Source organism: Peromyscus maniculatus, chromosome 6, assembly GCF_049852395.1.
Source record: "Peromyscus maniculatus bairdii isolate BWxNUB_F1_BW_parent chromosome 6, HU_Pman_BW_mat_3.1, whole genome shotgun sequence".
NCBI classification, from domain to species: domain Eukaryota; kingdom Metazoa; phylum Chordata; class Mammalia; order Rodentia; family Cricetidae; genus Peromyscus; species Peromyscus maniculatus.
Genome location: NC_134857.1, coordinates 59,501,129 through 59,526,189, shown reverse-complemented (window position 1 = coordinate 59,526,189; position 25,061 = coordinate 59,501,129). Strand labels below are relative to the sequence as shown.

At 43.6% G+C, this 25,061-nt stretch overlaps 1 protein-coding gene across 11 annotated transcripts in view; it reads left to right on the top strand.

The window, feature by feature from the left end:
- Window positions 1-18,604, top strand: part of Rapgef2 (Rap guanine nucleotide exchange factor 2) — a 240,177-nt gene extending 221,573 nt beyond the window's left edge. For all 11 annotated transcript variants that reach the window (XM_006981088.4, XM_015999584.3, XM_015999583.3 and 8 more), the window contains 5 exons: window positions 4,198-4,350; window positions 10,831-11,056; window positions 11,597-12,156; window positions 13,945-14,238; window positions 16,589-18,604. In XM_006981088.4, coding sequence (XP_006981150.1) covers window positions 4,198-4,350; window positions 10,831-11,056; window positions 11,597-12,156; window positions 13,945-14,238; window positions 16,589-16,614 — 1,259 coding nt within the window. In that variant the 3' untranslated portion in view covers window positions 16,615-18,604. The remainder of the gene's footprint in view (window positions 1-4,197; window positions 4,351-10,830; window positions 11,057-11,596; window positions 12,157-13,944; window positions 14,239-16,588) is intronic.
- Window positions 18,605-25,061: the final 6,457 nt, after the last annotated feature.

Sequence of the window (25,061 nt, the reverse complement as noted above, 5' to 3'; positions counted from 1 at the left end):
TGTGTGTCTCAGGTTGGGAAGTAGTGTTCACCTTGGATAATGCATTTTATTTCGCTGTGGCCGTCTTCTAATAAGACAACCAGTTAGCATTTAAGCCTCAGTTAAACAGTTAAGACTGTTTCCGTAAACAATTTCTTTCTTTCTTTCTTTCTTTCTTTCTTTCTTTCTTTCTTTCTTTCTTTCTTTCTTTCTTTCTTTCTTTCTTTCTTTCTTTCTTTCTTTCTTTCTTTCTTTGCACAGCATCTATTAGTTGTACAAATAATGGGTTTCACTCTGACATTGTCATAAATACTGTGATCATGGTCACCTCCCTGAGTCCCTCCCAGCAGTCCCCACTCCGCTTCAATGTCTTCCCCTTCTCCTGCCCTCACTAGACTCCGCATAGCTGTAGTCCTGAGTCTGAATTATCCCCCTTCACGCGATATCTAGTGCCATCCATCTTTCTACAAATGACAAGACTTCATTCTTTCGTATGGCTGAATAATACCCGCTATGTGTGTGTCCGTATTTTCTTTATTCATACGTTGATGGGCGTCTCTACCGGGTCCACGTCTTCGCTGTTGTGGAGAGCGCAGTGGTCTAGGTGGGTCGTATGCTGGTGCTTGTTTAGTTTGGGAAGACATTTCCGTGCCGACCTCATAGAGGCTGCCGGGATTGTCCACCTGAGCGGATCAGGGCTCTCCTCCAAGCCTCACCAGCACGTGTTGTTTTCTTCATGGTGGTTATTCTGAGGAGGGTGAGACGGAATCTCAATGTCGTTTTGATCTGCACTTCCTATAGGGCTAGGGTTATTGAAGGTTTTTCATGTGTTTATCGGCCGTTTGCATTTCTTCTTGGAAGAACAATCTGTTCGATTCATTTGTCTTTTTTAATCGAGTTTTTGCAGTGTTTAACTTCCTGAATTCTTTATATATTCGGAACATTAATCCCTGTGGAATGGCTGGTTGGCAGAAATGGTCTTCCATTCTGTAGGGACAGTTGGAATTCAGTTGTTAGGTCATCGGTCATGGTGACATAGGAGACTTTTCACACTTACCAACTTAAACTTTAATGGAGACATCATTTAAACAAATTTTGCCTTGTGATCAATAAACTACAGAAGTTTAAGCAAAATATCTTTCAAATTAAATTATTGGAAGTAATTTTTGTCTATTTTTGTGGTGCTAGGAATCCAACCAAGGCACATGCCAAATGTGAAGGTGGGTTCTTACTAGCTGATCACTAGTTCTGTAACTCAGCAGACAGAGGATACAGCTCAATGCCTGAAGGATAAGGAAGTCTGGCGTCTTCTTCCCATCAGCAGAATCCCCCTCTCTGGTTCTCTGTGTAAATACACAGCAGCACGACTTTCCATAAAACTGCTCTTGCGTCTGAGTGTACAGAGAAGAAAACAGTTAGAACATAAGTGAACTCGTTCCCACTTCACAAGTTAACACGAGGCGGTGTGTAACACTTCACGAGTTAACACGAGGCGGTGTGTAACATCCACTGAGTTTGTGGGGAAAATGAGAATCTTTATTTGACATATTTTTCCTTTCAAACTCTTGTGTTCATCTTGCAACAAACAAATTGGATTACACACTCTTCTATTCCTTGTATTCTCAATCTGCATATATTCCCGAATCCTCTGCCGTTCGGTCCTGTCTCCTTTCTGTGCTGAACTTTGCATATGGAAGACTGTCATTCTTCTCTTTATCTGGAAATACCCCATTAGCTATATTTAACGTGAGGTAGGCGTTCCTGAATATAAAGCTGTCTCCCATTTTCTCAAAGAGAATGTCTCTGAAAATATCTTGTAGGTTCATTTGAATTTATGAGCCTTATAATGTGGATGAAATGTCATCTGTCATCCTAAGATATTAAGTATAATGTTTCTAAAGTCACATTATTAAAAAAAAATACTAATTTAAAGATATTAAGAGGTCTTTCTTCCCCATCCTATTTCATGAAATAATTTTGTTCTAAACACTTCCAGTATCTTGTACCTTAGTAAAAGTCATCACCTGTGGGATGTGGTCACACATGCCTGTATCCCCAGCATTTAGGAGGACCGTGAATTTGTGACCTGTCTGGATTGCAGGACAAGTTTAAGGCCTGCTGGGGATACTTAGTGAAACCCTGTTTCTAAAAGTAAACAGAGTATCACTGGAAACCACTTTGAAGTACCAAACATGGCTGCTAAGGCGTAGCATTTTTATCTGCAGCCACTGAAAGATAATGGAAGTCTCTGGGGGAAGTGTGTGTGTGAGAGACATTGGCCCTGGAAATAGTTTCATATCAAAACTGTCCATTCATAGGTTAGTAAAATGACTCAGTGTGTAAAGATTCTTGCCACCACACCTAGTAACCTGAGTTCCAATCCCTGGGACCCACATTGTGGAAAGGGAGAACCAGCTTCTTCAAGTTGTCCTCTGACCTGCGTCCATGTCCCACTCCCACACACCAAATAAATGGGAGGTGGCTCGGAGGGTAAAGATGCTCGGGAACAAGTTGTACATGATGGAGGAAAGGAACCGACTCCTGCAAGTTGTCCTCCAACCTCCACACATGCACCATGGTGTATATACACACACACACAGTAAATAAATAAGGAAATGTAAAAAGTCAAGTGTGCTTGTTTAGAGACACAAACACATACATGAATAGTCTATTTGGTTTTTGAGGTTTTTTGTTGTTTTTGTTTTTGAGTCAGGGTCTCACTATGTGAACCAAGCTAGTTTCAAACTTAAAGAGATCCACCTGCTTACTGCCCCCCCCAAAAGCATGTACCACCCTACTCAGCTTAACGAAATGTTTTAAGAGAAAAAAACTACCCATTCATGTGGTGAATCTATTCATGCATACTGTGTATTTTAATACTTCTACGTTTAATCAGAGAATGGTGCTTTAAGAATGATTTTTTTAATAGAATTGTATTAAAACAGCATCAAGAGGATTGTTGATGGAGCTCAGTTTGTAGAATGCCTGCCTGGCATGTATGAATTCCTGGGTTCGATCCCCACTACTACATAAAGCAGGAGTATGGTTGCTATTGCCAATAATACTAGAACTCGGGAAGTGGAGGCAAGAGGATCAGAAGTTCAGGTCATCCTTAGCTGTGTAGAGAGTTCTAAGCCAGCCTGAGATATGTGAGACTCTGTCCCCCCCCCAAAAAAAAAACCCTAAAAAAGAAACAAAATAAAAAACAAAACAGCGTCAAATCACTAACAGAAGGTATATTGAGGGGTTAAAATCTGTCGACTCCTTTTTAATGGGCCTGTTAAGTCTATGACCATTAAAGTCAGCACTGACTCATGGTAATTTCAGGCTATTAGGACTTTGTAGAAATGTCTTTGTCATTCAAAAGCAGCCTCAAAATAATGGATCTGTAAAGTATTTGAATGTGACTTTCTTATTTCACTGCATTGTCAGGGGTGATTTTGTTTCCTCCACCTTCTGTACTGTGCTGGTGCTGGCTCCATCCACCTTCAGAAACCTCTCCTGGGCTTCTGGAGTGCACCGCAGAAGACAGGCTGCCTCCTGCCTCTTCTCCCGTCTTGGGTTGATCAAATATTAATGACATGGCACTCTTTAGAGCCCTTTTATTGACTTCCCTTGGTTAGTTCCTGTTAACTCTTGACCCTTTCCTTTGCCCCCACCCCCACCGATCCCTTCTTCCTCGGAGACCGCATTTCCAAAAATACCGAAATGTCTTGTTCTTAATCCGAACTTGAGTGCCATCTGGAATTGAAGTGGGGTGTGCTGCCTTCATCCTTACTTCAAGTATTGTCCAGTTCTCTGGCTTCCCCCATTGTTATTTAACAAAACACAGTTGAATAACTATGATGGCTGAGTTGAGAATCCGAGTAACGTCAAAGCTGTCTGTTTCCAGTACTTCCAACAGATAACGGGGCAGAAACTAAGCCGTGCATACCCCCTGCCTTGCTCCGTACCCCAGAAGAGCACACAGAACGTTTAGATCGTAAATAGATTGAAACTGGCAATACTGAATGTTGACACAAAGAAGGCTTTTAATATTTAATGTTTCCTTTCAGTCTTTTTTGCTCTCTGTCTGCTTGTTTGTTTGCCTGATGCTAGAGTAGAAGCCAAGGCCTGTGCAAGCTCGGCAAGCCAGCTCTTCTGCCACTGAGCCACACCCCCGCTCCTTCCAGTCTCTAAAATGGGTGCCTGAATTATTTCCTTTCTTTTTCTTTATAGGCATAAATTCTCCACAAGCTTTAAAGAAAATCCTGTCCTTGTCTGAAGAAGGGAGTTTGGAGCGTCATAGGAAGCAAGCAGAAGACACAATATCAAATGCATCTTCGCAGCTGTCCTCACCCCCCACCTCGCCTCAGAGCTCTCCAAGGAAAGGTAGCGCTCAGTGACTTCTGCCCCTTCTCAGATCCACACACACATCTAGTCCAGCTGATTGCAAAGCCATTTGCACTGCAGAAGTTTGGGTATTGTATGTAAATGATCGGATGTGCTGTGGCAATGGATCTTCCCCATCCGTTCATAAATTTGGAAGAATGCTGGTGTTTTTATAATTATGGCTCCTCTTAACCTGCTGTCCAAGACAGGTGCTAACATTATAAGTATTGGCTTAAGAAGATTGCTGATATCTCATGAAAGCTCAGATTATCCATTTCCTGCTACAGCCGAGCCCAAGAAATTAGAAATTAGAGATTAGAGGCTAGGACCCCCACACACTAGAAGAAATGCTTACTTGTCTTTCTGAGCTTGGGTTACCTCACCGAGTGTAATATTTTTCTAATTCCATCCATTTCCTGAAATCTTTAGAATTTCATTTTTCTTTACAGCTGGATAAAATCCCATTGGGTATACGCATCACATTTTCATTTTCACCCATCCCTCTGCTGGGCATCTAGACTTTTCATTCCCATACAATACATGGTATTGTAACATGCACACGCAAGTGTCTGCTGGGATGTGGACGCTTGGTAAATGCCAGAAGTACAGCTAGGTCATGTAATAGCTCTCTTTTTAGGTTTGTTTTGTTTGTTTCTTGTTTTGTTTTTGAGGAATCTACACTGATTTCCATAGTGACCACAGCAGTTTGCATCCCACAAGCGCTGAAGAAGGGCTCCTCTCCCCACATCCTCACTAGCATTTGCTGGCATTTGTTCATTCGTTCTTGGTTGTTTTTTTTTTTTTTTTTTTTTGAGACAAGAGTTTCTCTGGGTACCCCTGGCTGTCCTGGATCTTGATCTATAGGCCAGGCTGGCCTTGAACTCAGAGATCTGCCTGCCTCTGCCTTCCAAGTGCTGGGATTAAAGGTGTGTGCCGCCACCACTGGCTGTCATTTGTTGTTGTTTTTTTTCTTTTTTGGTTTTTCAGAGACAGGGTTTCTCTGTGTAGCTTTGAGCCTGTCCTGGAACTCACTTGGTAGCCCAGGCTGGCCTCGAACTCACAGAGATCCGCTTGGCTCTGCCTCCTGAGTGCTGGGATTAAAGGCGTGCGCCACCACTGCCTGGCTTGTCATTTGTTTTCTCGACGACATCCTGACAGTGGTGAGTTAGAATCGCAAAGCAGTTATTTCCCTGATGGCTAAGCATGCTGAATTTTACCATTTTTTACTGGCCAGTTGGTGTTTCTTTTGAGAACTGTTTTGATCAGTTGAGTGGCCCATTTATTGGTGGACCTTTTGGTTTGGGATGTTTACTTTTTCCAGATTTAGATATAGTGTAGATATTAACCCTTGTCTGAAATAGAATTGGCAAAGGTTTTCTCCCGTTCTGTAGGCTGTGTTCACTCAGTTGATAGTTTTTATTGTTGTGGAGAAGTTCCTAAGTTCATGTGGTCTCACTTGTCAGTTCTTGGGGCTATTTCTGGTGCTATTTGAATACTAGTCAGAAAGATTGCCTGTAGCTATATCTTGGATTATTTCCTCAAGCAGTTTAAACATTTTAGGGGTTAAATTAAGGTCTTTGATCTACTTTGGGTAGACTTTCATGTAGGGTGTGAGGTGATAGGGACCTAACTTCATTCTTTGCAGGTGAGGGCACCAACATGGCTCTTTTGCCTTTCTCATCCCTGGTATATATTCTCAACACTTTTGTCAAAATTGAGGTGGCTATAAGTGTGTGGGTTTATTTCTGGGTCCTCAATTTTGTTCTGTTGATCTACTTGTCTCTTTATGCAGTACTGTGCTACTGGTATCACCATGACTCCAAAATACAGTTTGTGATCAGCTATGATAACATGCTTTGATCAGATATCACATGCTTTGAGCAGATATGATAACATGCTTTGAGCAGATATCACATGCTTTGAGCAGATATGATAACATGCTTTGAGCAGATATCACATGCTTTGAGCAGATATCACATGCTTTGAGCAGATATCACATGCTTTGAGCAGATATCACATGCTTTGAGCAGATATGATAACATGCTTTGAGCAGATATCATAACATGCTTTGAGCAGATATAACATGTTTTGAGCAGATATCATAACATGCTTTGAGCATCTTCCTTCTGCTTTAGAATGCGTTGTCTCTCTGTGGTCTCTTGTGTTTCTGTATAGATTTTAGGGTTGTTTTTTCTAGTTCTGTGGAAAATATCATTTGGAATTTTGATGGGTAGCATTCTCATGCCTTGAAGTTTTCATTGTAGACGTCTTCCACCTCTTTCGTTAGGTTTCTTCCTAGGTTGTTTCATTGTCTCCTGATGCTGTTATTAATGGGATAGTGTTCCTCCTAACTTTGTTGTCAGTGAGCTCACTATTAGTATATAAAAAAGTGCCGACTTTTGTATGTTCATTTTTGTGTCCTGCTACCATGCTGAAAGTATATCTCAAGTCTGAAAGTATTCTGGTGTGGTCTGTGGGGTCTTTCAAGTCATCTACAAATAGTTTGATCTCTCCCTCACTACTACTTTGTGGAAGATACTAGTCCTCTTTACTGTGTGTCTTCTCTTAGGTTGGGGAAAGTAGTTTTTAGGGGGTGAGGATTGTTGTTTTTTAGGGCTAAGAGCATCAATATTTGAGCAGTGAAGTGAGGAGCAAATGAGAAGAGAGGAGAGAGTAAAGGAATGTAAAGAGAAGAAGTAAAGAATGAGAAAAAAGTGTGTCGGTTAGGGATGAGAACAGCAGTAGAGACTCCAGGGCTGGAGAGATGGCTCAGCAGGTGAGAGCACTGGCTGCTTGCCTTAGTTAGGGTTTCTGTGGCTGCCACAAAACACCACAAACCAAAAAGCAAGTTGGGGAGGAAAGGCTTTATTCAGCTTACACATCCATATTGCTGTTCATCAACAGAGGTCAGGACAGGGACTCAAGCAGGCCAGGAACCTGGAGGTAGGAGCTGATAGAGAGTCCGTGGAGGAGTGCTACTTACTGGCTTGCCTCCCCTGGCTTGCTCACCCTGCTTTCTTATAACACCCAGGACCAGCAGCCCAGGGATGGCACCACCCACAGTGGGCTGGGCCCTCCCCCATTGATCACTAATTGAGAAGATGTCCTATGGCTGGATCTTAAGGAAGCATTTCCTCAACTGAGGCTCCTTCCTCTCCGATGACTCTAGCTTGTGTCAAGTTGATCCACAAAGGCAGCCAGAGTAGTACACTGCTGTTCCAGAAGAGACCCAGGTTCAGTTCCCAAGACCCACATGACAGCTCACAACCATCTGCAACTCCAGTTTCAGGGGCTTCAGACACCCTCTTCTGACCTCCTTCTCGGGCACCTACAAGGCATACACAGCCTCACAAAGGCAAAACATTCATACCCCTAAAATAACTAAAAATTTCAAAATTAAGTCATTTTTCCCCCAGTGAGATATAGGATACAACCTAACAACTTAATGCTTAAGGTTCAAATATATATGCACTAAAAAAAAAAGCTTAAATGTATATTTATATTTATACATAATAAAAATTTAGGTCAAGTAAAATGAAAATAAATAATAAGAAAGAAACTGAAAATTAAAGAATAAAACACTAAAGACACAAATGAGCAATAAATGAACTAGAAGGTGCTGTGTTCTCAGCCAGGACTCCTTCCTGGTGGGGGCTGTGCTCACTTCCTTGGGGTTCTGCAGCAAGGTCCACCACCAGCCTGCCTACAGTAGCTGGAAGAGGGGTGCTGGGAACCCTCAGCGTCCGAGGCCCTCATCACACTCCTGCAGTCCCCGTGGCCTGTCTGCTGGTGTCCTTCACCACGCCTCGGTCCTTGTTCTGCTAAGGCTCTGGTCCAGTGCCTGACCAGGCAGTGGCAGAGGTGAGCACATAGTGAATGTCACATAGTGAATGTCAGGTCTCAGCTTCGGGTCCCTTCCTAGACATCTTTTCTGGTTCATTGTCCAAGCTGGCATGCTGAGTTCAGCCCCCTCCACGATATTTCTTTTAAAATATTCTACTTAAAAATGGATAGCATTTACTTGTGTAACTATTTAAAACTTTGGTTTTTCCTAAAGTCTTATCATGAGCACTCTCTGGCCCAGAACCAACCATGTAGACCAGCTTGGTCTCAAATTTGCAACAATTCTCCTGCCTCTGCCTCTTGAGTTCTGGATTAACGCAAACTTTTTTAACCTTTTTTTTTTTTTTTTTTAAATCATTGTAACTGTAGGGAAAATTATTTTTATATTGAAATTTGTTCTAATTAACTTGAAAATTATGCAACAGTAATACACAAGTGGCCTTGAAAATGTGAAACATTAATGTTCCTTATTTTTTTTTCATTATACAAATGCAGGTCTTGGCCGGGCGTTGGTGGCGCACGCCTTTAATCCCAGCACTCGGGAGGCAGAGCCAGGCGGATCTCTGTGAGTTCGAGGCCAGCCTGGGCTACCAAGTGAGCTCCAGGAAAGGCGCAAAGCTACACAGAGAAACCCTGTCTCAAAAAAAAAAAAAAAAAAAAAACAAATGCAGGTCTTGATTGTTTTTCTTGTTCTCAAGAGACTGCATCTATCCTTAGGTTGATATTTTCTCAGATTAAAATAGGTGATAATTTCTTCCCAAAGCTCCCAGTAATGATCCCTCCTCTGGCCTTCCATTGAGTGCATGTCAGCCAGTAGGAAAGGAGAAGTGTGAAAGCAGCTAGCATTCAGTGACACAGCAGAGCCGGCCTACCCATTGCTCTCCAGCCCTGTGAGTTCTGTGGCTTCAGGTCTCGCTAGCTAGCGGTGATGTCAGCTCAGGTCTGCTGGCTTCTGGCAACTGGACTTACCCGGCTTCTCGTTTTCTCTTGGAACTGAGAACTGGAGCAAGAATAACAGTGCTCCAGGGAGCTATGGAGTGGATGAGGCTTTTAAAACCAAAGCTGGCAGGAAAGCTAGTTGGCTCACTGGCTAAGAAAATGGTAGAATTCCTCCAAGCATCAAGCTTTGGGGCAGACTTTTAAGGGAGGGATTTAACATTGTTGGAACTTGCAGTGCGATTTTGAAATGCATACCTTAAATGAGCTTGCTAAATCTCATCAAGACCTGTGTAGCATTTAAAATATAAATCAGGTCCAATTGGACTGAAATACAGAATTTGCCATTCAGATGTTCTCAGGGTTTGTTGTAGTATTTGCCTGGCTAAGAGGTATTGAAAAAAATTATATTATGATGGGTGAGGTAGTACAGGCCCCTAATCCCAACACTGAGGTAGCTGTGACAGCAACCTGGGCTGTATAACAAGACCCCAGTCTTAAAAGAGAAGAAATTTACATTGTGCCTGATTACATCTGTTTACTAGCCTTTGTATCATAATGGAAATTTAAAAATTGAATGCTGAGAAAGATCAAGGAATTGTTCATTAAAAATGTAAAAATGTCACTACAAGCTCTCCCTCCCTATCCCCCAACCATGTGACTTTTAAAATTATTTTTAGGAACAGCTGAGAGTTAAGAGTCCTTTCAGGCCAGGAAATGAATGTCTATTGAGGCATTTTACAGTGCTGGGCAGGGGAAATGCATACTACATCCTTCAAACCAACTATCTTGTGGGTCATTCAACTCATACATTTTTAATGTTGAAAAAATAAATGGCAGAAATCCAAACATACCTTTTTCAGGTCTCATTCTGCAGACCAGGCTGACCTCGAACTCACAGAGATCCACCTGCCTCTGCCTCCCGAGTACTGGGATTAAAGGTGTGCGGCACCACTGCCTGGCTGGACTTACTCTTTTTATACATGTGTCTACTCAAAGTTTTAAGAGTGTGTGGCTACATCTGTTGAACTTTTGTGCCATCCTCTAAAAGTCAAAATGTCCCTCGAAAATAAGACATTCTAGCCAGGTATGGTGGCACACACCTTTAATCCCAGCACTTGGAGGCAGAGGCAGGGGGATCTCTGAGTTCGAGGCCAGCCTGGTCTACAGAGTGAGTTTCAGGACAGCCAGTGTTACACAGAGAAGCCCTGTCTCAAAAAACAGACAACAGAAAATAAGACATTCACTCACAGTGTGAGGGTCGGGTTTGTACTTCTAAGACTGGTGGAGTCTGGCTGTGGGGGTTTTGGAGGGCCAGTTTTGTTTTTCATCATGTTTTATGCTGCTAAGATTGGAACTGGTGCCTCAGGCATGCTAGACAAAGTATTTTTGTCTTTGAGCTGTGTTCAGCTGGGTTTACTAACAGTCGTGTGGTTTGTAGCTAAGGAAGCAAGAATGGTCCATGCACGCCATAGTTTCTTCTTCTTTACCTAAGGTGGATAACAATAGGTAGTTTTCTCTGACCATTGAATGGGCAATTTATACTTTTATTAGAGTAAAATTTGAATCTTTTAGTCACCTGGTGCTTATAAGTGTTTGAGTAAAGCCCCTCTTCATTGTCAATGTTTAACTTTTGCTGCTTTGGTGGACCTGTTTCAGAAGCCTAAAATGTCTCGTTACTGAATCGCGTTTCTCCTTCAGGTTACTCGTTGGCTCCCAGTGGCACCGTGGATAATTTTTCAGATTCTGGTCACAGTGAGATTTCTTCACGGTCCAGTATTGTCAGCAATTCTTCCTTTGACTCGGTGCCAGTCCCCCTGCATGACGAACGGCGCCAGCGGCATTCTGTCAGCATTGTGGAGACCAACCTAGGTGTGGGCAGGATGGAGCGGCGGGCCCTGATTGAGCCTGATCAATACAGCTTAGGGTAAGCGTCTGCTCCTTGCCGTCTCCCCGTTCTCTCCCCGTGCTCTGTCAGTAAGGGCCAGGCTATTTCTGTTACTCAGACGGCTTTTGTCGCTGTGTTTATCCCCCAGTGGTCCGCCGGGGCTCTGCTGGAGGAAGACTCTGCCGGTAGGGCACACCCCAGTCTCTGAGCTGCCGTCCGTAGGGAATCACAGGGTAGTCAGGCATGCGAGCCCTGGAAGGACCAAGCTGTTGGTCCCTTCCCCGGGGTTGCTTTGTAAGAAGGTGAATGAACGATATGGCAGAGCTGGACACTCTGATCCCATTCCTGAGTCCTTTCGTCCTCTCTCTGGGTTGGAAGAAAGCCACTTTTCTAGGGGGGAAAGATATTTTATAAGCATAGTGGCTCATGCCTATTATCCTAGCACGCAGGCTGGGGTGGGAGGTTCATGAGTTCAAGGCCGGCCTAGGCTACAAACCAAGAGCCTGTCTCAAAGCAGCAAAACAGTTCATCAGCAAAAGGTCATTTAACAGTCTCCCTCCCCTCTGTTTTGGTGGCTAGGTCATATGCCCCAGTGTCTGAAAGCCGGGGCCTGTACGCCGCTGCAACTGTCATCTCTTCTCCTAGCACCGAGGAGCTTTCCCATGACCAAGGGGACCGTGCTTCCCTCGATGCTGCGGACAGCGGTCGTGGGAGCTGGACGTCATGTTCAAGTGGTTCCCATGATAACATCCAGACCATCCAGCACCAGAGAAGCTGGGAAACGTTGCCGTTTGGGCACACTCACTTTGACTATTCAGGGGACGCTGCAGGCATGTGGGCCTCCGGTAGCCATATGGACCAAATCATGTTTTCTGATCATAGCACAAAGTATAACAGACAAAATCAAAACAGAGAGAGTCTCGAACAAGCGCAGTCCCGGGCAAGCTGGGCGTCGTCCACGGGCTACTGGGGAGAAGACTCGGAGGGCGACACGGGCACTATCAAGCGCAGGGGTGGCAAGGACGTCTCCATCGAAGCAGAAAGCAGCAGCCTGGTGCCTGTGACCACCGAGGAGGCCAAGCCCGTCCCCATGCCTGCCCACATAGCCGTGACGACAAGCACTACGAAGGGGCTCATTGGTAAGTATGGACATGGAATGCCGGGGCGCTCCAGAACCAGGGGGGCGGGGGTAGAGATTGGCTTCTCCCTCAGTTTGTCCGTTGCCACATACGGGTCCTGATCAGCAAGTGCGGTCAAAACTGTGAAATGACTAGGGCTTAGCCGCCAAGTCTGTGGCCAGAGACATGCAATTCCGCATTCGATAGAGCTGAGCCCTCAGGATCAATCGGTTGTGATACGACCTGAAAATTATCAGCATGGGTGCCTGTGTTCTTCATAGAGGAGTGATTTCCTCTCACTGGCACTTAGAAAAATGGTTGGTTACTCTCTTGTCCCCTTGAATTATATGGAGAACGCTATAGCCTTTATATATTGAAGTTTTTTCATTGGTTTTTGTTAGGCAGACACATTGTTTTTCCTACTAAACCGTTTCTTTGTACACGCTGGAACAGGGTTAAAGAACTCGGAGACGGGTAAAGCACAGGACGGGGTCAGACAGAGCTAGAATCCCTGTCTTGACACTTGAGACTCTCAGCTGTCCCTACTCATCTCTAAAATGAGCTTCATAATTTTATCTTTTTAAAATATGATTTATTCATTTTTAATTTATGGGCATTGGTGTTTGGCCTGCATGGATGTCTGTGTAAGAGTGTCAGATCCCCTGGAGCTAGAGTTATACAGACAGTTGTGAGCTGCCGTGTGGGTGCTGGGAATTGAACTCAGGTCCTCTGGAAGAGCAGCCAGTGGTCTTAACCACTGAGCCATCTCTCCAGCCTCAATAATTTTTATCTTAATGGGGTTAGTGTGAGTTTGGAAGAGGTCTTGGCAAAAGATAGTACTAACGAATCAGGAGCCTGAAAGATGCTGGTGCCCTTTCTGGTGTGAAGACAGGTGTGTTCCCTCAGTCACGGGGTTGTAGTCTCTGTAGCATGTATAATAAATGTCTGATAGAACGGCAAGATAGATTGTGAGGCATCAAGAGAAACTTCTAGAATATAACCATTGCAAGCACATCACTTGTACTAAGGAGGAAATAGTTATGTGGCCACATAAAAAAAGTGATGCATGGATGTCCAACTTAAGGCCTCATAAAGATGAATAAGGGGGTAACAGCTCAGAATTCTTAGGTTGATTGTTTTAAACCATTTTCTGTTAACAAACTAGTCCTCAGAATTTTTGTTGCTGAAGTGGAAAGGAAAATGATTTCTAGTTCCTAACAATCAAGAAAAGGAAACTTGAGTTGTATTCAGTGTCACAAATTTCATACAGTTTACATAACAGAGATTAATGGCTTTTTCATTAGTGAAGTCATGTGCTTTTAGAAAAGCAACTGCCTTTTTGGTTTCCAAGACTTTTAAAATTGGTATCTTGTACCATTTTTATGATTTTATTTTAATTTATTGTTTTCCAAAGTGAAACCTGGAAACTTGGAGGACTGTGGAACTGATTCTCCATTGGATTAATCTTGGGAAATGCCTCACAAACATGAACTGTTACCCCTCGCCAGGCACAGAGGGGAGAGGATTTTTACCCTTCCCTGATGTGTTCCAGGAACGTTCCTGGTCCCTCTTGTTCACAGTAGCGCTAAGAGTTAGGTTAGTTTTAACCTCACCCGTTTTTAGTTGAACTCCCCCGGGTTACGGTAGTAGCTCTGCTCAGCAGTTATACCACTACACAGAAATGACCTGGTGAGTATTTTGCTGCAGATAGCCTAGTTCCCTGGCATGTCCCAAATGGTGCTTGCATCCTGCACCTTATGCAGCCCGGAAGGCCTTGGACCTGACACCCTCTTGCCTTTCTCTCTGCAGCACGGAAGGAGGGCAGGTACCGGGAGCCGCCGCCCACACCTCCAGGCTACGTGGGCATCCCCATCGCAGATTTCCCTGAAGGGCCTTGCCACCCAGCCCGGAAGCCCCCGGACTACAACGTGGCCCTGCAGCGGTCCCGCATGGTGGCGCGGCCCACCGAGGCCCCGTCTCCAGGGCAGACGCCTCCCGCAGCCAGCAGGCCGGGAAGCAAGCCGCAGTGGCACAAGCCCAGTGACGCGGACCCACGCCTCGCACCCTTCCAGCCTCAGGGCTTCGCCGGGCCCGAGGAGGACGGTAGGTGCTGGGGAGACCCGCTGGCGGCCCCAGGTCCCACTTGCTCGGGAGGGTCAGGGCAGTGGCTCCAGGCTCTTTAACTGCTTGCTGCGGAGGGTTTTTTTTTCCCCCTCCTTGGCAGGAGGAAGAACTTTTCTTTAAATGGTTTAAGAAGTACCAGCGATCCCTGAAGGGTCGCCTGTAAGAAAGTGTGCACGTGACTAGAGTGTTAGTCTTTTTCTCTGCTAGGGGGAGAGCGCAGGACCTCCAGGGTACTAGGCAAGTTCTACCTGAGACACAGCCCAGCCTGGATTTCCAAGACAATGCTTAGTAAAACCGAAGTTCTTTTGTGGCCCTGTTTTAAGGATAAGAGTAAAAACCTCTGGTTGTTGCTCATAATTTTAGGAATTCAGAGACACATCTTGGCCTATTGAGACGCGGCTGGCTAACGTTCTCAGTGGAAGCATTGCAGCTGGACACTTAATGGTAGAAAGTGGCTGCGAATGAAGGGCTAGCAAAAGCTATGCACGCTTCAGGGCTCCCTGCCTTGCTGTGGATGTTCCTACCAACACTGGGTTGAGAACAAGGAGGAGATCCTACCCTTTGCTTTTTAAGTATTCAGTGCAGTATGTTTTATTACACAACCACTTATAGCGAAGTCCAAAACATAAGTGGGAATTATAACCTTTCAATTAAAGATTAATACATATTAACATCTTTGTGTATCCTTGAATTTTTTTAAAGATTTGTTTTTATGTGTGTATGAGTGTTTGATATATGTATATATATATACACATAATATGTACTATGTGTGAACCTGCTGCCTGTGGAGGCCAGAAGAGGATATTTGATGCCCTGTTATAGGTTGTGACCTGCCATGTGGGTGCTGGGAAGCAAATCCCAGTTCTCAGGAAGAGGACTTCTAGACGTCTTAATGTATAATAACTGTATTGTTAAAAATAAGGGGCTTGGGGCTGGGGAGATGGTTCAGTAGCTAAGAGCTCTTGTTGCTCTACCAGAGGACTCCAGTGCAGTTCCTAACACCAGTGTGGGCGGCTTACAGCAGCCGAGAGACTCAAAACACTCTGCTGGCCTCTGTGGGCAACTGCACTCATGTACACACACACACACACACACACACACACACAGAGAGAGAGAGAGAGAGAGAGAGAGAGAGAGAGAGAGAGAGGAGAGAGAGAGAGAGGAGAGAGGAGAGAGAGTCACTGAATTTTAAACAAATTGAAGGAAGTCCTGGAGAGATGGCTCTATGGTGAAGAGTATATACTGCTCTTGCAGCGAAGTTCAGTTTCTTACACCCATGGAGTGTACCTCACAACTGTCTAAACTCTTAACTTTTAGGAATCTAACCATCTCTTCTGGCTTCCATGGGCAGCTGTATTCACATGCATATACCACACACAGAAATGGGTGTACATATATTTAAAAATAAGTCTTAGAAAAATACCTGTTATTTTAGAACTTAAATTATTAATAACTTTCCATCCAATAAGCATACAATGTATTCAGTTTCATTTATTGTTATCTTGGTTTGGTTTCTTTTGCTGTTATAAAAACATTCTGACCAAAAGCAACTTGGGGAAGAAAGGGTTGATTAAATTCCAGGTAACAGTCCATTATTCAGGGAAGATGGAGCAGGAACTGAAGCAGAGACCCTGGGAAACACTGCTTGCTGGCCGGCTCCCCATCTCACATTCAGCCATCTTTCATATACAGTCGAGGCCCACCTTCCTAGGGAAGGCACCACCCGCAGTGGGCTGGGCCCTCCTGCATCAATTAGCAATCAAGAATGTGCCTTACAGGCCACTCTAATGGAGGCAGTTCCTCAAAGTTTTCTTTTTTCTAGGTTTGTCGAGTTGACAACCTAGACTAGCCATCACAATTGTAACTGTTTTTAAGACAGTAGGCCAGGCTGGCTTCAGATACCTGCTCCTGGCTCAGCTTCCTGGGTACTGGAATTACAGACCCGAATGACCACACACAGCTGCCTTTTTAAATAGGGTGTATAAGCCGGGTATGATGGTGCACACCTTTAATCAGAGCACTTGGGAAGAAGAGGCTGGTGGATCTCTTGATATTCAAGGCCAGTCCTCCCTACATAGGGAGTTCCAGGACAGCCAGGGCTGCACAGAGAAACCATGTCTCAGTCCTCCCCAAAAATACATACAAATATATCGTGTATATGTATATAAAGGTTTGCATGATGCACCCATTTTTGAACTTTTAAAATTATGAATGACTGTTTGTCAAAAATGCAAGAGTTTTAAGTGAGCTACGTTAAATATGTATTTATTTTAACCTAAAAAAAGTCTACATGTTGACTATTTTGTTTTCTTTCCTGCTGTGTATTCAGAAGATGAACAAGTATCGGCGGTTTGAGGTGGCTCTGGCTTCTGGATCCAGAGCAGGCCACCGAAAGGAGAGCACAAGAAGACATCTGACAAATTGAAGCCTTGGCACGCACATCCTGAGGATGGTGGACCAGTTTGCCTCCTTCCCTGCCTTAAAACAGCATGGGGCTTCTTCTCCCCTCCTTCCTTTCCCCTTTGCATGTGAAATACTGTGAAGAAATTGCCCTGGCACTTTGCAGACCTTATTGCTTGAGATGCACAGTCCAGCAGACTCGGAGCTGCTGCCTGCCACATCACGCAGTATCATTCCAGATTCCAAGATCCTCACAAGGTGATCCCCTCTGGCTGTACTTCTCCATGCCTGGAAGGAGTTTTCAATCTTCCTCTTAGATTTCAATCCAGCCCTAGCCCTCGATCTCATTCGGAAGATGAGAAAAAGCTAGCCTTTGAACTGCTTGGGGTCTTGAACCCACCAAGGTAGACAAAGACAGACATGAAATCCTTTGAGTACAGTGCTCGTCCACTTGTTTACAATATCCTTTAAAAAAATGAGTTTAAAGATTGTGTTCAGAGAATACGTTCTATCGATTGAATGATCACAGTATTATTTTGAACCTTAAGTAGCATTGCCAGCCTGGGTTTCTGAAAAACCAAATATGCCGGACAGGGTATGGCCACACCACGGGAAGACCTGGCAGTGACTCCGTCTTCCCATGGCCTTCTGGCCTTGCCCGTGAAGTGCCCTATCCCAGAAGCATCAGATGTTAGCCAATTACTTCACCACGGAGACTCCTCACCTGCTCCTTCCCCAGTGGGTGAGGCTCTAATGTAAAACTGTTTGCACATGGCCGGGGGGTGGGGGTGGGACGGGACTAGGACTCCTGTGTCCTGTCTGAGCCTTAGGAGGCGGGACAGTGTTATCGGAGAGTGTGTCCTGCCCAATTACAGTGGATGGCAACCCCTGTTTTTAAGTTATGGTTTTTTTTTTTTTAATTTTATTTTTTGAGTTTTGTTAATTTAGAGTTTTAGAGCTTTTTGTTTTTATGTTTTTAAAAGAAAAGAACATGACTGGATAAGGTCGCAGTGAAGCAGCTTGGGGCGTTGGAGCAAACGCCAGCTGTTCGCACTGCTCTTTCAAGACAGCCTCCCCTTGTTGAATTGGCATCAGAGAGTATGTCTTTAAACATGATTAAAGGTCACGTGGTTAGAAACGCCGGCCTTTACAAGGTGGGTTAGTCACCAAAGACTGACCTGTAAGTGGCTTCGTGGACGCTGCATATAGAGAAGGCTAATGTAGCGGCCATCTGCTCACAGCTGCTATGACCCCTAGAATGACTGAAAAAGACCCCACCGTTCTATTTTTGTGGTGTTTTTGCACAGACTCCGGAAAAGTGAAGGCTGCCAATCCGAGTAGTACTCAAATGTGAGGGGCTGCTGGTCTTGGATTTTTTCCATTGAATTCAGCTGATCATATTGATCAGTAGATAAACGTAAATAGCTTCAAATTTTAAAGGTCGAATTGCAGTGTTTTTTCACTGTGTCAAAAACTGTCAGTGCTTTATTTAATAATTCTCTTCTATGTCATGGCATTTGTCTACTTCTGTACCCCATTGTCACTTAATGCATTTGTAATTTTACATGTAATCTGCATTATTGCCAGTTTTACTATATAGGCTATGGACCTCATGTGCATATAGAAAGACAAAACTCTAGCTCTATCACAAATTGCACAGATGTTATCTAAACATTAAGTAATTGTAGAACATAGGACTGCTAACCTCAGTTCGCTCTGTGATGTCAAGTGCAGAATGTATAATTAACTGGTGATTCCCTCATACTTTTGATACTACTTGTATGTCTTTTAGAAAGACATTGGTGGAGTCTGTATCCCTTTTGTATTTTTAATACAATAATTGTACATATTGGTTATATTTTTGTTGAAGATGGTAGAAATGTACTATGTTTATGCTTCTACATCCAGTTTGTACAAGCTGGAGAATAAATAAATATAACATAAAGCCTTGTCTAAATTTTTAATGAATTGTGCATGCTTTTTATTACTGGAATGAAGCGGAGGTTACGCTCCAGGATTTGGGCCCCAGGAGGCTGAAGAGTTCGCCTCTTGCTCGGCAGAAACTGAGTGAGAGCCTGTTTCTTTTTTGTGGTTCTTTATTGAGTCAAAGAAATTAATACTGCTGATGTTAACACCAGTTAAACTACATTCAAATTCTTCCATGGTTCTTGAGGCTCACTGTAGCATTTGTCTCCTCTGTACTTTGTCCCGATGTAAGTCCCTCTAGTACATAATGTTTTTTTATTTCCTGGAATACAGAAAACTCAGATTGACATTGATAGTCACGATCACTAAGAGAACAGTTTGGTGCTTTGTTGCAGACATCCAGCTAGCACATGACCATGACACTCACGGTCTGTGAGCTCTTTGGTTTTCACTGCTGGGATTGAGCCCAGAGGCTGGTGCCCACTAGGCAAGCTTAGTCTGTGTCATAATATTTGCTCCATAAAAGGAGCATTTATATTTTAATAGATAAAAATCAGTTAAGTGCACCCTGCTTAAATACATTTTGAGATCAAAGATTCTTCCCTCAGGCAGATGTAAGTAACAGTCTGGGAAACTGGACTGAATGCAGAGAGATTGGGAGAGCAGGAAATGGAAAGAGAATGGGAGAATAGCACCCCCCCACCACCAACTTTTGCTAAATCTGTCTATCACCAGTTGTAGAGAATATCCTCCTTATCATTTTTTGTATGCTGCAGAAAGTATGATGGCAAGTTACTTGTAGTTGCTAGCCTCAGGTTACCCTTCTACACTCTTAGTAAGCAACCTTTAGAGGAAAAATAGCTGTCTCTAGGACTTCAGGCAGTGAGTATCTACCAGATGCAACTAGTTTCCGTCTGTGTGTGAATAATATAAGCCTGATGTTCCCTGCTCTAGATGGCAGCGTGAACCCTGAAGAGTGAGACCTAAAAATGAGGCAGACTAAAGTCTCATGCAGTAGCCAACTTTATTCAGAGCATCAGACAATTGATACTTCACGGGTTAAGAAGAATCACGTAAGGTGTTCAATCAAAAGGACAAGCCCCGTGTGGAAAAACCATGCTTTTTCCATAGAGATGTATAACTAACAACAGCTGAAGTCAACTCACTCCTATCCACTACACCTGGGAGGAACACAAAAGCACATTACGAGAACAATTCTGCGTTTCTGGAGAAACTGAGGTCACAAGACTCATGTTTTCTTGGCGTTTTCTCACTAGTGCTCAGAATTCCTATTGTACGGCTCCATTCTTGGACTGTGTTCCAACACTGTGCCAGGTCTGTTTTGTTCTTTCAGTGATGGGCTCAAGCCCAGAGCTGAGTACCAGTTAGGCAAGTGCTTTGCCGTGGAGCCACACACCCATTCACCAAGTTGTAGAGATGTTGTAGAAAGTTTGGATAAGCATCTTCCCTTCTCCCTATGCAAACATAGGTCTGTGTTCATACATACACATTATAGCCCCAGATAAATATTCAATCTGTTTCCAAATTTGGAATCATCCATATGTTCATCTGTACTTCTTTTTATTACTATTATTTTATGTATAATGGGTGTTTGTGTATGTGTATTACATGCATGCACCCTGGAGGCCAAAAAATGGCATTGGAACTGGCATAACAGATGGTTGTAAGCCACTGTGTAGATTTTGGGAATCAAACCTGGGTACTTTCTAAGAGCAGCTAATGCTCAACCACTGAGCCACCTCTCCAGCCTCCATCTAAACTTATTTTATATCTACTACACTCAAAATGTTCTTTTAAGTGGTTTGGGCTTCTGAGGGTGTATGAGTTAGCATGCCAGATAGGTTTCTGTGTTACTTAATGCATTTTATCACACCTTTATGCTAAAGAAATAGGAAACTCGAGAGCCCTTGATTCTACAATATTCTCTTTTAAAAATAACTGATTCGGGGGTGGGAGAAATAGCTCAATAAAGTACTTGCCAAGCAAGCATGAAGACCTGAGTTTGGAACCTCTGCACCCACTTAGAAGCCATGGGCAATGGCTTGTACTTGTTACCCCAGTTCTGAGAAGGTAGAGTCAGGAGGACCAAAGGGGCTTGCTGATTAGCCAGACGAGCTGAACCTGTGATCTCCATGCTCATCAAGAGACAGTCCCAAAACTAAGGTGAAGAGTGACTGAGGAAGACACTCGAAATCAACTTCTGGCCTACATACGTGTGTGAACAGTTAGAAACACATAGTCATGCACCATGCACAAAATAAATGTAGCTGATTCAGGTCTGAGAATGTGGCTTACTTGAGTGCTTTCTTAATATTCATGAACTAGGTTCCGTCCTAGCATCCCATAAAATGTGCTGGTGAACCCCTGTAATCCCAGCATTCAGGGAATTGAGACTGAAGATTAGAAGTTCACAGTCATTCTTTGATACATACTGTTTGAGGCTAACCTGCACTACATGAAACCCTGTCTCAAGCAACAACAACCCCTACCCCATTTGGAGAATCAAGATCATGCAGCATCCAAGGGGCCAGGTTGTCTGGAGATTGTGAAGATTAGGAACATTAGCAGAGATGAAGCAGTTTCTCGGTGTTTGAGAGTGCTCTTCTAGAGGACTCAGGTTCTCAGGTTCTGTTCCCAGTGCTCAAGCCAGGCAGCTCAACTACTTGTTAACTCCTGTGCTAGGGGATCTGACGCCATCTTCTGGCCTCCATGGGCATCTTCGAAGTATGGCGTATACAGAACAAATGCTTTCAAGACCATGTATTGCTGTGTAATAATTCTGTACACTGTGAATTTGTATTGCTCTCATTGGTTAATAAAAAGCTGACAGGCTGGTAGCCAGACAGGAAGTGCAGGTGGGACAGCAAGACACAGAGGACTCTGGGAAGAAGGGCAGAGTCAGAGTATACACCAGCCAGCCCCTGAGGAAGCAGGAAGTAGAAAGTGAGGTAACAAGCCATAAGCCATGTGGCAAACCATAGATAAGAAATATGGGAAGCCGGGCGGTGGTGGCGCACGCCTTTAATCCCAGCACTCGGGAGGCAGAGCCAGGCGGATCTCTGTGAGTTCGAGGCCAGCCTGGGCTACCAAGTGAGTCCCAGGAAAGGCACAAAGCTACACAGAGAAACCCTGTCTCGAAAAACCAAAAAAAAAAAAAAAAAAAGAAAGAAAGAAAGAAAGAAAGAAAGAAAGAAAGAAAGAAAGAAAGAAAGAAAGAAAGAAAGAAAGAAAAAGGAAGAAAGAAAGAAAGAAAAAAAAAGAAATATGGGTTAAGTGTAAAAGGTAGTAACAAGCCTGAGCTATCAAACAAGCATTTATAATTTATACTAAGTCAGTTATTTGGGAAGTGGCTGCCTCTTATTTGGGAGTAGGATATCAGGACAGGAAAACTCTACCTACAATGTGTAGAGAAATACATATCAGAAGGAGATGGAAGGCTAAACAGATGAGAACCATCTTAGGGTTTCTACTGCTGTGAAGAGATACCATGACTATGGCCAACTCTTCTAAAGGAAAACACTACAGTTTCAGAGGTTTAGTCCATTATCGTCATGGTGAGACATGGTGGCATACAGGCAGCCATGTAGATGGACAGGTAGCTGAGAGTTCTACATCTTTCAGGCGACAGGAAATGAACTGCCTCACTAGGCATGGCTTGAGCATATATGAGACCTCAAAGCCCACCTCCACAGTGACACACTTCTCCAACAAGGCCACACCTCCTAATAGTGCCACTCCCTTTGGGGGCCAATTTTTTTCAAACCACCACAAGCATTTACCTAGTTGAGAGAGTGAGCCAAAGCACTTAGCAGATCTGAAAAAGAAATTTGTGGATTATGCCTCTCTGAAGCATTCACATTTCAGCCAGTACCGGGAAGATGTAATAGAATGTCTGCCTGTGCTTGTGTTCTACCCATATTGCCCACTTGGCGTTCACAAAGCTGTGACTGTTTAGCAGCAAAACTCATAGAAATTTAAGAAATCTTTGGGCCCCATTTCACAGGCAATATACATTACAACAATCTTGGCATGGGAAAAAAAAGGCTAAATCTAGAGTAAAATACGTAGGGGCCACTTAATGGAGGAGAAAGTGAAATTCAGTGCCTCAATAGGTAAGTTCCATTTCTTTTTTTCAGACAGCTTATAAAATTTAAGCTATTAACTATCTGATTTGATACCAAGGCGTTGATGAAAGTAGTGTAGGCAGGTGGGAATCATTGAAAACAGTATCACAGAATGCTGTAGGTTTTCCTTCACTTACATAGACGAAGACTTTTCTTTCCCCCAAACCTACAAATTGATTTAGGATCATGTACATGCCACATCTGTCACTAAGATGGCAATGTGGACAGTGTGTTAGATACAGTTGTAAACTCATTTCCGGCACTTGCCTAGATGTCTCATGCTTACAGATTTTGCCTGAGTGAACTGAGGTACTGTGAGAGCCAAAGTTACATTTTAAGTTTTAATTACTATGCCTAAGAGATCCATGAAACAAAAATGCCTCTGATCTGTAAGCCCTTTGCCCAAGGACAGACAGTTCCTGAAATGCTGGAGGCTATTGTTTATGGGACATAGCAAGCCACATGTTTTCACTCCCCTAAACAAGTTTGTTTGACCCGTCTGTACCAGATGTGCTTGATCACATGTGGGTGGGAGGTTCGCAGGAAGGAAATATGTCAGAATGTACACTTGCCCCTGATTGGATGTAGGCCGGAGGTATGTAGGCAGGAAATACATCAGGATGTATGCTTGCCATGATTGGACCTGATGGGAAATACCTTAAACCCCTGAAAACCATGAGTTGGGTCCATTTCCTGGGAACCTGGGTATGGACCTGGCCAACGCCCATCCACCTGGCCAGTATTTAATTAAAGCTTGCTTCAAGTTTGACTTTAAACTGTGGTAGTGGTCTTATTCTCAACCTGTGAGATTAGCATTTTCTGGAGGCCCCAGCAAAATTCAGACCACCCATCCAAATTCTAAAGCTGGACCTTCACTCTGGAACTCTGGGGCTGAGGGACCACTTCAGGAGGCATGTGCCTTGAGACATTTCAAGGTTCCAAAGCTGCCTTCAGTTTGTTCACTGTCAGAGCCCATCCACCTGGCCAGTATTTAATTAAAGCTTGCTTCAAGTTTGGCTTTAAACTGTGGTAGTGGTCTTATTCTTGACTGATGGGAATAACAGTACCTTCTACGGACACTTTCTTTGGGGGAGTGTTTCACACAGCATTCTAGATAGGATAACTTAGTGATCTCATCAAGGAGATTGGGTGGGGGTGCCATCAAGGCCAAATACTAGGAGATGTGTGGCCTTCAAATTGTCAGTGTAGGATCTATCAAGAGCAGTCCATAAGAGGTTTCTAGAGGAATGCTGTTCAGTATGGAACATAAGAATTAACTCATCGCAACCTGGAGATTTCTGTGCAAGGGCAAAAAAAAAAAAAAAAAAAAAAAGATGTGAGATCATAGAAGTCATAAAGTGAGAATAGCTCTCAGTAAGAAAAAAGGAAGGAGTAGAAAGCTGGCTGGAGTTCAGAAGGAGATGAGACAGAAGCCGGAACACTGATGAAACCTTCACAGGACACACTTGCCAACACCATCCCTAATTAAACATCCTGTTGTCAGGTCCAAAGGAAATTTAAAATTTTGAGCCTGTGATTATGATAATGGTAGGCACTGCTTTACCAAGGCCAGACTAATAGCTTATCAGAGCTCCACTGATTAATATGCTAAAACTCTGAACTTTATTGGTCTTAATATTATGTATCATCTTTAAGTATCATTTTCACATACCTTAAGTCACTTCCTCAGGCCTTCACAATTTGCATTCACACACCTTAAATCACTCTCTTAGACCCTCACAACTTTCATAAACTTAAATCCTTTTTATTTTCATTTAATCACCTACCACAAGACATAGGTGATTACTGAGAGCAGTCATTGAAGAGCAACTTCTTTTAAATAAAGGAAAAGTACAAGGTAAATTTTTGGCTAGTGAGAGCAGCATGATAGCTTGAGTTGGTTTTCGGCATTGAACCCTGTTTTGTGAGTTTAAACTTGTCTGTGAGTTTGCCTTTCTCTGCAGGAGACCTAGTAGTATAGTAGGAAGTTTTCCTGTGTCCCGCCCCATCCTGCACTTGGTCCCAAGTAAACATGCAGAGGCTTTATTACTGACAAACTGTATGGCCTTTGAGTCAGGCTTCTTGCTAGCCAGCTCTTATAACTTAACTCATTTCTATTAATCTATAATAGATATAATATATATAGATAGGTACAATCTATAATACAATCTATAGTGCCACGTGACTGTGGCATTACCAGTCTGTTGGCATCTTGTTGCTCCTTTCAAGGCAGGCTCACCTCTCCCTGACTCTGCCTTTCTTCATCTTGTCTTTAGTTTGAATGTACTGCCTAACCTTATCCTGCCTTGCCACAGGCCAATGCAGCTTTAT